This window comes from Dipodomys spectabilis, unplaced genomic scaffold (genome assembly GCF_019054845.1).
Source record: "Dipodomys spectabilis isolate Male_0828 unplaced genomic scaffold, ASM1905484v1 ptg000691l, whole genome shotgun sequence".
Taxonomy (NCBI): domain Eukaryota; kingdom Metazoa; phylum Chordata; class Mammalia; order Rodentia; family Heteromyidae; genus Dipodomys; species Dipodomys spectabilis.
In genome coordinates this window covers 132,262-144,346 of record NW_024871368.1, presented here as the reverse complement: position 1 = coordinate 144,346, position 12,085 = coordinate 132,262, and the positions used below count along the sequence as shown (strand labels likewise).

The 12,085-nt window shown below is 63.0% G+C and overlaps 1 protein-coding gene across 1 annotated transcript; it reads right to left on the bottom strand.

Annotated features, from left to right (window-relative positions):
- Positions 1–7,276: 7,276 nt before the first annotated feature.
- Positions 7,277–10,592, bottom strand: LOC122101793 (translation initiation factor IF-2-like). The gene is made up of 3 exons (XM_042672219.1): positions 9,955–10,592; positions 8,999–9,173; positions 7,277–7,744 (listed from the first exon to the last, which is right to left on the bottom strand). The coding sequence occupies exons 1-3, from the start codon at positions 10,590–10,592 to the stop codon at positions 7,277–7,279; spliced, it is 1,281 nt and encodes a 426-aa protein (XP_042528153.1).
- Positions 10,593–12,085: the final 1,493 nt, after the last annotated feature.

The following is a 12,085-nucleotide window of genomic DNA, read 5'->3' as shown; positions in this document are numbered from 1 at the left end:
TTGAGGATCTCACCGCCACCTGGAGCTGGAGTTCCGTGTGAAAGCGGTGCTCGCGCCCACGCCCCACTGATTCTGCACGCGCCTGCTGTAGAGGATCCTTCCTATCTAGAGAGCAGATACTCCTGAAATACATACTCCAAAAGACCGAGTGGACGTTTAGACTTGTATTTAAAGTGTCACCTCCTCAAGCTGTTACTGCCTGTCGAGTCATGGACTACGTCGGAAAGCTGTCCTCTAGGAGAATACAAGCCTTAATAAACATACCTGTTTAGCAAGCTGTGTACTCGCATGCTTCCCCCGCCTTGCTTGTGCAGCTGCAGTGCTGATCGAGTAACTGGGCAGGGCCAGAGCTCTCTTGTGGAAGAGTTGATGATTTGTAAAAGTACTGAGTGACTACTATGAACTCAGGCCTCCGGCACCTTGCTCTGGAGGATCTGCAGGTGCACAGGTGGATGGATTGGGCCGACGCAGCCATGCATCGCCTGGCCTCCACACTCGATGCTGCCCGCAGGACGCTTCCTCTCGCAGTTGCAGGCAGTTGCCTTGTGAGGTAAAGTTTACCAAAAAGAAAATGTATAAATACAAATCATAAGCATTCCAGAAACTCACTGTTTCCTAGGAAGTCACTGGCTTTACCAGAGTTTAACAATTGGAAGGAAATGCACACAACGAGTACTGGAACGTAGGCAAGTGTTTTATTTCCATGCAGCTTCAGATCACTTGCAGAATTTTGTTGTTGTTGGTCATGGGGCTATCTGGGCAGGGGCGCTGTCCCTTAGCTCTTCACTCAGGGCAAGCACTCTGCCACTTGAACCATGGCGCCACTTCAGTTTTCTGGTGGTTAATTGGAGGTAAGACTCTCAAGGACTTTCCTGGGTAGGCTGGCTTTGAACCCCAATCCTCAGATCTAAGCCTCCTCAGTAGCTAAGATCATAGGCGTGAGCTACTGGCACCTGGCTCTTTTTTTTGTCTGTCCTGGGGCTTGAACTCATGGTCTGGGCACTGTCCCTGAGCTGCTTTTGCTCGACTAGTGCTCTGCCACTTGAGCCAAGCATCACTTCTGGCTTTTTGTGTATGTTTTACTGAGGAATTGAACCCAGGGCTTCATGCATGCTAGGCAAGCACTCTACCACTAAGCCACATTCCCAGTCCTTCATTTCATTTTTTATTAGTATATGTTGTACAAATGGCATTTCATTGAGATACTTTATACATACGAATAATGTACTTTGATTTGAATTCGATTTTTTTTTTTTTTTGGGTGGGGGGGGAGGTCTGTTGGCCTGGGCACTGTCCCTGAGCTCTTCAGCTCAAGGCGAGTCCTCTAAGCGCCACTTCTGGTTTTCTGGTGGTTCATTGGAGATGAGCATTTCACGGACTTTCCTGCCTGGGCTGGCTTTGAACTGTCATTCTCAGATCTCGGCCTCCTGTAGGATTACTGGCACGAGCACCTGTCTTGAATTTGAATTTTTATCCTTCCATTTCAAAATAATTTTAATGGTTTTCATGGATCTGTGAAGTACTTCAGGGTTTGGTTTTAGAAAATATTTTAAACTATGAGTAGTGAATTTCTTTATATTTTCTTGCACTCATTGGGCTCCTTTAAAAATGAAGTAATTGGGGCTGGGAAGGTGGCTCAGTGGTAGGGTGCTTACCTTGCATGCATGAGGCCCTGGGTTCGATTCCTCAGTACCACATAAACAGAAAAGGCCAGAAGTGGCGCTGTGGCTCAAGTGGTAGAAAACTAGCCTTGAGCAGAAGCTGAAGGATAGAACCCAGGCCCAGAGTTCAAGCCCCACGACCAACAACAACAAAAAATTCCTGGCATGTGGACTATCGGCGTAAGTTCCTGAGTGTCACATGTTACAGGAGGGAGCCTGCCTTGAGAAGCCTTGGCTCCGCTGGTTGCTGGTGGCCTGTTGTGGGCAATGCAGTTCTGCCCTGGGGATTCCTTCCAAACTTGGGAGGACTCCACTTCCCTATGTCAGCCCTGGATGGAGTAGTATCTAGTTGAGAAACAAGATGGCCTTTCACAGCCTGGGACTCGGAGATGCCTTGGGTCAAGGAATATGGCCATTTGGAGGCTCTAATCACTATTCCTGCTCCTGCCTTCCCCAGCCCCAGGCAGGCCCTCCCCTTGCACACCAGGATTCTAAACATGCTGATGCCAAGATACAGGAAACTAATGAGAGGTATCATCTGCCATCCCTCTTCCTCTCAACTTACAGGGGTCCAGTGCTCAGGCCCCCTTGCTGGCTGACAGGCGGGCCTGCTTAGCTTGCAGGACACGGGCATGAAGCTGGAGGACAGGTGGAGGAGTTGCTTGGCTCCAGTACTTGCCTGCAGCAGTCTCCTGTCTCTTGGCTTCCTGGTGTCTAGAATTAGCTGCTGCTTTACTTGGACAGGAAGGAAAAACCTCTCCAGCCAAGGCCTGTGAGCAAAAGGGGTCAGTATTGTACGGTGAGTGCAGGAGGCCAGACCTTGGGGTCTGCCTTCTTGCCATGCCCTGAGCAAGGCTTCCCACAGCAGTAGGGGAAAGGGCACACCACTCAGCACAGCCCTGTGCCGGTGGCCGACTGCTGGGAAAGGGCACACCACTCAGCACAGCCCTGTGCCGGTGGCTGATGGCTGTCACTTTGCTTTCCATATCTCTAGTTGCTTCTGTTTTTTTGGATTGGTCATGGGGCTTGAACTCAGGACCTGGGCACTGTTCCTGAGCCTTTTTTGCTCAAAGCTAACACTTTACCACTCTGAGCCAGAGCTCTGCTTCCAGTTCTGTGGATGGTTAATTGGAGATGAGTCTTATGGACTTTCCCACCTGGGCTGACTGATCCTCAGATCCTAGCTTCCTGAGTAGCTAGGATTACAGGCCTGACCACCGATGCCTGGCCTCTAGTCACTTTTAAGGTTTGCTCAGCTTGTAATCCTAGCTTGTCAGAAGGCTGAGACCTGGAGAGCTAGACTGTAAGATTGTATTTCCATTAATAAGCATGTGCTTGGCTTGGAGACTTGGCTTACTTGGTGAAGTGCCAGCTATGAACAAGCAAGCTGAGCAGAACTGAACTACTGAGTTCAAGCCCTAGAACCAGAAAAATATGGGAACTCAAGTTACTTGTAGAGTAATAGACATTTGAGCAGGTCAGGGAAGAGAAGCAGGGCCCTGTCGGCCCATGGGCTTGTGTTTAAAGACAGCCCAGCTCTCTTCCTGGTCCTGGGGCCTGGTTCCCAGGACAGGCCTACTTGTCACCAGCACAAGGAGCCAGACCTCCTGGGTTAACCAAGCTCCGTGTCTCCAGGAAGTACTGCTGGGCTTCAGCTCTGACAGGTGGTCCTTCTGAAGGAAGATTGGAACGAGCCAGTGCCTGGTGAGTCGGCCACGTCAGAACAAGTCTGCAATGCCTCTTGCCTTTAGGAAGGTTGTGGCCTGTGGTTCTCCTTTGAGCAGCCTCCTCTCCCCTTCCTCCCGCCATCCCTCCCTCCCCACAGCATCCAGAATCCCGTGGCAAAGCCCAGTGACTGCTGGTGCCTGGACGCAGCTCAGGTCAGGTGGCACCCGGTGTGTCCCAGAGGCTCTCTGGAGATGTGCCTTTCCTCCCAGCTGAGCTGGGGAAGGCACAGCCATGAGAGCGCAGCGGAGCTCCAGGTGTAGCCCGTGTTGTGCAGGGCTGGGGCACAGAGGCTGGAGTCAGTGTGCTGCCCAGAAGACATGCTCCACCTGCCTTCCTGGCCTGGCCCCTCGGGGGGTCTGGCTATGGACCATGTGAGACAGCTGGATTCTGGAGCTGGCTGCTCCATCTGCTACAGCAGGTGATCTGAGCCGCAGTCTTCCCATGGAGCCAGGGGCTCTGGGGAGAGTGTTGGGGAGCCAGCTCTGCTTTTGTCTCCCGTGGCTTTCCTGTCCCCCCACTAAGGAGAACAGAGCCACACTGACAGAGACGGTGGAGGAGGAGGCCTTGCTGTCCTGTTGTGCCTAGGGGGGACATTCGGTGGAGAAGTCAAATTGTTGGTAGCACCAAACACAAGGACTGTTCTGCTGTGGCCTCTGGTTTGTCAGTACCCTTGGTGGCTCCTGAGGGCCTGGGGCAGATCAGAGAGCCCCTGCCCCAGGACCACCAGCGCTGTGGTGCGCAGTGGAGCCTCCCCGAGGGTGGCAAGCTGAGAACATCTGGCTAGATGGTGGGAGCTAAGGCCGCCCAGCCGGCCAGGCCTAGGCGCGGGGTCGAGGTCTCCTCCTCCTCTGGAGCTCCCTGTGCCCCTCAGGCCGCAGCACCGCCAGACCCAGCCTTCCCGCCAGATGCCGTCCAGGTGTCTTCTGTGTTAGGCAGGAGTGCTCTAAGGAGGACTACCGCCCTGTCCAGAGGTGGCCACAGAGGGGTCTTAGCCCCAGAAGCCGCATTTCTCCACATGCAGTGGTTGGGAAATGCCCAGAGCAGTCTTCCCTGGACATTGTGAAAGATTGTGGGCAAGAAAGTTTAGACTACCTGAGGCCAGCTAGGTCAGGGGCCGCTGGGCAGTGATACTGGAGTCTCCACGGCTCCTCTCCACGAGGTGCAGCGTCTCAGCACCGGGTTAGCTCATATGGCCCCGGGGCCTCCACTACCCACCCCTAAGACCCTCGGTCTGTAGCCATCATCGGTGTTGCTTTCTGTCATAACCAAATGAGACTATAAACTTGTGAAGGTTGTGGCTGTGTTTGGGTGGCCCCTAGTAAGGGTGTGGATGGTAAGGGCAGGGAGCAAGTGATAGAGTAAACGTCACTTCCTGGCAGAGAAGATGAGGGGGAAGGGATCGGGACGGGAGCACGCCCAGTGAGCCAGGGCCTCCCACAGGGCTGGCCTGCAGGCGCCCACCTCCCGATGGCCTTAGGGACACGCCACACTATGTTCAAGGGTACGTGGCTCCCTGAGTGACCAGGGATAGCCACCTGTCCCGGGGTCCACACCTTCAAAGACTCGGAAGCAGATCAGATAGCACGTGTCCAAGAGGCCCGGCCTGCAAGGTTGGTGATGGTGACGGTAGTGCTGGCGGTCACCATTGCTCACACTCACTAGATGGACATGTCTTAGCTCACTTTACAGCCAGATGGGGAAGCTGAGGCACCCAGGGGCGAAGGGCTTGGCTGGGTCTTGCCTCCAGGAATCCACAGCCTGAGTCTTGTGCCCTGTGGCTGAGGGGGTTCACCTCCCTGCCTGTTGCCTCTGTTCCAGTGTGAGCTGGCCCAAGGCGGAGTACTGGAGTCCAGCTGCCCTCTGTCCGTGCAGGGCCTGTCACCTGCAAGCTGGTCCAAACAGGCGGCACGTATGGCCTGGTCCACAGGAGGGGCTCAAACTGAGCTCCATGAGTGGATGGAGGGGTGCAGGCCGCCTCCGGGGGGTCCTCACTCCTGAGTGGTGCTGGGATGGCCTTGGCTGTGGAAACTGCCCAGGACTTGCATCTTGTCCAGGGGCAGAGCCCTGCAGCACCTCTGACGCACGCTTGGTGGCGAGCGCAGGCCCTCGCAGTGGCTGTGGCCCGCGCCCAGGCATCCGCAGGTGTGGGCGGGGCGTTCTGTGTGGACCTGGAGTTGGGGAATAGGAGGGTTCGTGCTGCACATTGGAACTGTCAGAGCGCTTAGTGCACCGTGGCCTCGGGTCCCTGTGGGGGACAGTGCCCCTGTGTTGACCCCGGATGCCATGCAGACCAGGGGCAGTTTGGGACTGGGAAGTGCTGCACTTGTCCTGTTGGTTGCTTATCCCTGTGGGTCCCCACTCTCCTACAGAGCTGAGCTTTGCAGGGCCGATAGCATCGTGGTCCTGCTGGGGCTCTGAGTAGCAGGATCCTGAGTGTGGATTCTCAGAACAGCCTAGAATTCTCCGGTGTTCTCCTTGTGGAGGTACAGGTCTTCAAACAGGGTGTGCAGGCTATACGAGGACGCTGGGGATGTATCTAGCTCGTGCTAGTGGCTGGGGAAGGGAGGGACTTCAGGGGCCCACGGGCATCTCTGGGCAGCCTGGCAGCCAGGCTGAACGTGGCTGAGGACTTCAGATGAGGTCAGTTCCCGTGAAGACGGTGCTGGTGACTGGCAGAGGGCAGAGGGAAGCATCTAGCCTATCCCCACCTGCCTTCATGCCCACAGCCCTGCTAGACCTGTCTTCTTGGAGTGTCGGTGAAAATGGCTGTGTGCGGATCCCTTGAGTCACTTCTGGCTCTGTCCCAGCATAGAGGATTATTTTTACCCTGTCTTTTTTTTTTTTAATTTTTTATTGTAAAGATACTATACAGAGGGTTACGGTTACATGAGCAAGGTAATGAGTACACTTCCTATTGAGCATTGTTACCCCCTCCATTGTTTTCCCCCTACCATCCCTTCCCTCCCTATCTTCCCCGAGGTTTTACCCTGTCTTTCTGTGGAGAGCTTTCTGGGTGGCCAGGGCGTGTGAGCCAGTGTGGCTTCTACAGGGTCTGGGCGAGGCCTCTGGTGCCATTACCATGTCTTGGCTGACATGAATCTGCTCTGAAAGGAGACCGGTGGTCTGGCGCCTCAGCTGTCCAAGGGCAGGGACATCGGTGTGAATGTGGGTGGTAGAGGAGCTGCCTGCCCACACTGCTCCCCTGAGACAAGTCCCACCCCTGGCTCAGCTTCTAGAACAATTGCTACCTCTGCTCTCCAGGGAACTCCAGGCAGCAAAGGAGCTCTGGCTAGCTCCTCTAGAGGGAACACTGTCCTGCAGGACTCAGGACTCAGGGTGGATGAAGGATCCCAGGCCTCCGGCGGCACCGAAGCCTCCCTGCCAGGGGCAAGACTCCTGCTCTCTGGGCTCCATGCCCTATGCCCGGGGGCTGTGGTGTGTGCCAGGCTCCGTTGGGGGTGGGGGAGGTCACCAGGACCTCGTTCTCTTCCCTCACCGTGCAGTGAGGGCCCTACCTAATTTTTCATCCTTTTACAAGTTTAGAGAGCAGCCCTTTACATTTTAATTTTCCTCCCCAAACATTCCTCCCCACCAGGCTCTCAGAGCCCCTAACACCCACAGCCCGGCCTGAGCAGGGTGAGGGCTGGACTGCCCAGGGGCACATTCTGGGGTCCTGTCTTGTCCAGGGGCCTGGACTTGACTTCGGGGAGTTGACCACCCAGGGAACCACCATCTAGAACGGGAGGCTGGGAAGCCCAGGGCTGACGTGTGGAGAGGACGGGGGGGTCCTGCGCCCACCCAGGCCCAAGGCGCCCAGCAGGTAGGGGCCGCCTGTGTGACGGCCAGCGGAGGCTGTGGAGCAGAGTCCACCCGCCTGTGTGTGATGGTCAGCGGAGGCTGTGGAGCGGGCAGAGTCCACCCGCCTGTGTGTGACGGCCAGCGGAGGTTGTGGAGCAGGCAGAGTCCACCCGCCTCTGTGTGACGGCCAGCGGAGGCTGTGGAGCAGAGTCCACCCGCCTCTGTGTGACGGCCAGCGGAGGCTGTGGAGCAGAGTCCACCCGCCTCTGTGTGACGGTCAGCGGAGGCTGTGGAGCAGAGTCCACCCGCCTCTGTGTGACGGCCAGCGGAGGCTGTGGAGCAGAGTCCACCCGCCTGTGTGTGACGGCCAGCGGAGGCTGTGGAGCAGAGTCCACCCGCCTCTGTGTGACGGCCAGCGGAGGCTGTGGAGCAGAGTCCACCCGCCTGTGTGTGACGGCCAGCGGAGGCTGTGGAGCAGAGTCCACCCGCCTGTGTGTGACGGCCAGCGGAGGCTGTGGAGCAGAGTCCACCCGCCTCTGTGTGACGGCCAGCGGAGGCTGTGGAGCAGGCAGAGTCCACCCGCCTGTGTGACGGCCAGCGGAGGCTGTGGAGCAGAGTCCACCCGCCTGTGTGTGATGGTCAGCGGAGTCTGTGGAGCAGAGTCCACCCGCCTGTGTGTGATGGTCAGCGGAGGCTGTGGAGCAGAGTCCACCCGCCTGTGTGTGATGGTCAGCGGAGGCTGTGGAGCAGAGTCCACCCCACTGCCTGCTGGGCTTTAAAATCTTTTTTTCATTTTATTTATTTATTTACTTTGTTAGTCGTGGGGCCTGAACTCTGGGCTGGGCGCTGTCCCTCAGCTCTTCAGCTCAAGGCTAGCGCTCTACCACTTGAGCCACAGCGCCACTTCTGGCTTTTTTCACTTATGTGGTACTGGAGAATCGAACCCAGGGCCTCATGCACGGGAGGTAAGCACTCTACCACGGAGCCATCTTCCCAGTCCCCAGCCTGCTGAGCTTTGCTCAGTAGAGATGCGCTCACACAGGGTTGGGTCCTTGGGCCTGGACCCTAGGGAGGGCTCTGGACCCATGGGGTGGACAGTCACAAGACCTGGACTCAAGTTTTCCTATCTATCAACATAACTGCACACCACCTCACCCCAAAACAGGCCATATGCCAAGCCCTGACTCAGGAGTGGGCTGGGAGCGTGTGTTGCTGGGGGAGCGTGGACAGGGGCGCGTGCAGAGGGGAGCGTGTGTGGCTGGGGGCGCGTGCGGAGGGGAGCGTGTGTGGCTGGGGGCGTGTGTGGACGGGAGCGTGTGTGGCTGGGGGCGCGTGCGGAGGGGAGCGTGTGTGGCTGGGGGCGTGTGTGGACGGGAGCATGTGTGGATAGGGGCGTGTGTGGACAGGGGCGCGTGTGGACGGGGGCGCGTGTAGCTGGGGGTGTGTGGAGGGGAGCGCGCGTGGACGGGGGCGTGTGTAGCTGGGGGTGTGTGTGTGCGTGTGGACGGGGGTGTGTGTGGACGGGGGTGTGTGTGGAGGGGAGCGTGTGTAGCTGGGGGTGTGTGGACAGGGGCGTGTGTGGAGGGGAGTGTGTGTGGACAGGGTGCGTGTAGCTGGGGGTGTGTGTGCATGTGGACGGGGGCGCGTGTGGACGGGGGTGTGTGTGGACAGGGGTGTGTGTGGAGGGGAGCGTGTGTAGCTGGGGGTGTGTGGAGGGGGGCGCGTGTGGACGGGGGCGCATGTGGACAGGAGCGCGTGCCATCCTGGGTGAGCAAGAAGATGGGAATCCGGGCTTGGCCATACAAGGCTACCCGGATGGTGCAAAGGTTGGTGGTGCTGAGCTTCTGCCCGAGGACTTGCTGTGTGCTGGCATCAGCCACCCTGTGACAGATGGGCCCACAGGGTGGACAGGCACTGGCTGCAGCCAGGCCAGGTGAGGCCCAAGTAATGAGCTTCCGTTGAGCAGCTGGACAGCTCCAGGAGCCACTGCAGGAGAGTGGGGGAAACGGGTGGGGGACACTCAGGCCTCCGCTGGGGAGGGTGGGAGATCCACGAGACTCCTCCAAGGAGGCCCCAGAACTGGACCAGGCCAGGGCGCCCGAGCCCCCTCAGCTCCCGGGGCCTCCCCAGCACATGGTCTGGAAGATTATCCTGGAAGGGCAACGACTAGGAATGAAACCAGTTCTAGGGGAGGGAGCAGGGACACCGCCCTGCCCAGGGGAGGCCGCCTGCTAGGCCCAGGGTGGTGGTGAGCACCCACCAGCAAGAGGGCGGCTGCTCCGCGGGCCCCCAGCGAGCGGGGTGTCCAATTCTGGGGTGCTGGCGTCAGGCCAGGGCTTCCTGGGACAGCTGGGCTCTGCGGAGGCTCTGCTGTGGGGCGTGGGGTTAGCGTTTTTCCAGGAAAAGCCGGAGGGGGCAGGGCCGCGCGGGCCCCGCGGCGGGCACGGTGCGGCCCGACCCCGTGCGCAGGCCCCGTCCGCAGGCCCCGTCCGCAGGCCCCGTGCGCAGGCCCCGTGCGCAGGCCCCGTCCGCAGGCCCCGCGGCGGGCACGGTGCGGCTCGGCCCCGTCCGCAGGCCCCGCGGCGGGCACGGTGCGGCTCGGCCCCGTCCGCAGGCCCCGCGGCGGGCACGGTGCGGCTCGGCCCCGTCCGCAGGCCCCGCGGCGGGCACGGTGCGGCGCCGGCAGGTGGCGCTGCTGGGCCCCGCCCGCGGGCCTGAGTGGGCGTCATGCGGCTGCGGGGCGGGAGGGGGGGCTGCGGCGCCTCACGTGCCTCGTGCCCCGCAGAGCCGGGATGGGGGGGGCGGCGCCGCGCCCGAGCGGCCTTTGCGGATGCGAGTGCGGATGCGGGTCCCCTCGCCCAGCCCTAGCCCCGCCCGGCGGCCCGGGACGGCCTGCGCCGGGACCCCGGCCCTCGCGGCCCCGCCCCCGTTGCCGCGGCAACCGTCCAGGGAGCCCCGGGTGGGTGGGGGCGCGCGGCGCCCGGGGGCGCGCTCTGCCCGTGCGCCCCGTCCCGCGGGGCGGCTCCGCCGCCAGCACCGCGGACAGCTCCCGGCCCGTCCGCGGGTGGCGGGCCGCCCGCTTCCCCGGCGCGCCCGGCCCGGGCCCCCGGCGCCCTCCCTTTGTCTTGCGGTCCGTGCCGCCCGCTCCCGCTCCGGGGTCCCGGGCTGCGGACGCACGTGGCCGGCGCGGCCGCCCCCACCCGCCCCGCGGCGTCCGGCGTGCGGGCCCCTTTGTGTCCGCGGCCAGATCCCGGCCGGCAGCTGGGCCGCCCTCCGGGCGGGCGCATTGTTCGCCGGGCGCTTCCCGGGCGCGGGGCAGCCGCAGGGCGCGGGTCCCCGCGGGAGGGGCGCGGGCCGCGGGCCATTTCCATGAGAAAGGAGCGGCGGAGGCGCCTCTCTTGGCATTCACCGCGTGCCTTAATTGTATAGACATTAAATCAAGGTCCGCTGTGAACACGCAGAGGGGCCCTCGGGGCCTCGGCTCGCGTGGGGGCCTCGCCCGCGGGGCGGGGCGCTGCGGCGCCGGCAGGCTGCGGATCCCCGGCCCGCCCCCCGCGCCCCTCCTCCCCTCCCGCCGCGAGGCCTCGGCCTGGCGGGGCGGGCGCGGGCTGGGGGTGCGCCCGCCGGGGCCTCGGAGCCCGCCCCGGCCCCGCCGCCCGCTCCCTCCCGGGCCGGCCGCGAGCGCGCGCGGAACGCGGTTAAAATAAAGAGCCCCGGTGCGCGGAGCTGAAGACGGCGGCCTCTCCCAACCCGCGGGTCAGCCTCGCCCCGAGCCGCGGGCGGCGAGGCGGGAGGGAAGACGGGGCGGCCCGGAGAGGCCGCGGGCCGAGAGGCTCGCCCCGGCCCGGCCGCCGGCGCAGTTACCCGTCCCGCGGAGCCGCCGCCGCCGCCGCCGCCGCTCCTCGCTGTCGCCGCCTCCGCTCCCAGCGCCGCCCGCGCCGCCGCCCGCTCCCGCCTCCTCCTCCGCGCCCGCGGCCCCGCGCGCCGGGCTCCGGTGGAGGAGGGAGCCGGGCCGGGAGCTGAGCGTCCGCGGGGCCGGCTGTGCGGGCGCCCGGCTCCCGTCCTCCTGGCCCGACCCGGGTGCGACCGTCCCTGAGCTCGCCGCCGCCACCGCGCGTATCCGCGCTCGGCTCCGGCACCGGGCGATTATCACTGGGCGCGCGGTGACGTCACCGGACACCGGCTCCGCAGCGGCCTCCTCCCGGAGGTGTCCTTGAGAACGCGGGGCGCGCGCGCCGCGCACACACGCCCCGCGCGACCGGAGCCTCGGCGCACTCGCGCCGCGCTCTGCCCCGCGCGCCCCTGCTCCCGCGCGGACGCGGCCCCGCGGCGCCCTCGGCGGTGACCGGAGCCCCGCGGCCGCGCCGGCGCCCGGGCCGCCTCCCCGGCCCCGTCGGCCCTCCCGCACCCACGCGAAAGCCCTCCCCGCGGCCCACGGCCCGCCGCGCCCCGCGCCGCGCGCGGACGCCCGCCAGCCACACCCCGCCCGGAGCGGTCCGGGCCGCGCGCACGCCGCGCCGCACACAGACCGCAGAACCCGCGGACACGCCGCACTCGGCCTGCGGTGCCGCCAGCGCCTCGCGTCCCCGCCACGCGCTCCGCACCGGACGCAGGGCCGCCCGGCGCCCGCTCTGGGCCCGCCCCGGGGGAAGGCAAGGGTCCCGGGGGTCGCCCGCTGGGCTCATTGTAGCGAAGAGGGAGGAGGGACCCGCCCCCGTGAAGGCTTCCGGGCGGGCGGGGAGCCTCAGGCCCGGCACGCGTCGCGGGCGGACGCCCGGGGCCGTGGCTGGAGCCCGCCGCCGGGCAGCCCCCGCGGGCCTTTGTTCCCGCCGGGCACCCGGGAGCCGCGGCGAAGGCCTCCGTCGCTCCCCGGCCTCCCGGCCCGCGCCGCGCCCTCG

Coding starts and splice junctions, on each gene's coding strand:
- LOC122101793 (XM_042672219.1), bottom strand. CDS start 10,592: ATGCCAAGAGAGGCGCCTCCGCCGCTCCTTTCTCATGGAAATGGCCCG. Junction 9,174..9,954: donor CTCTGCGGGGCACGAGGCAC/GTGAGGCGCCGC, acceptor ACTCTCCTGCAG/TGGCTCCTGGAGCTGTCCAG. Junction 7,745..8,998: donor CCAACCTTTGCACCATCCGG/GTAGCCTTGTAT, acceptor CCTGCTCCACAG/CCTCCGCTGGCCGTCACACA.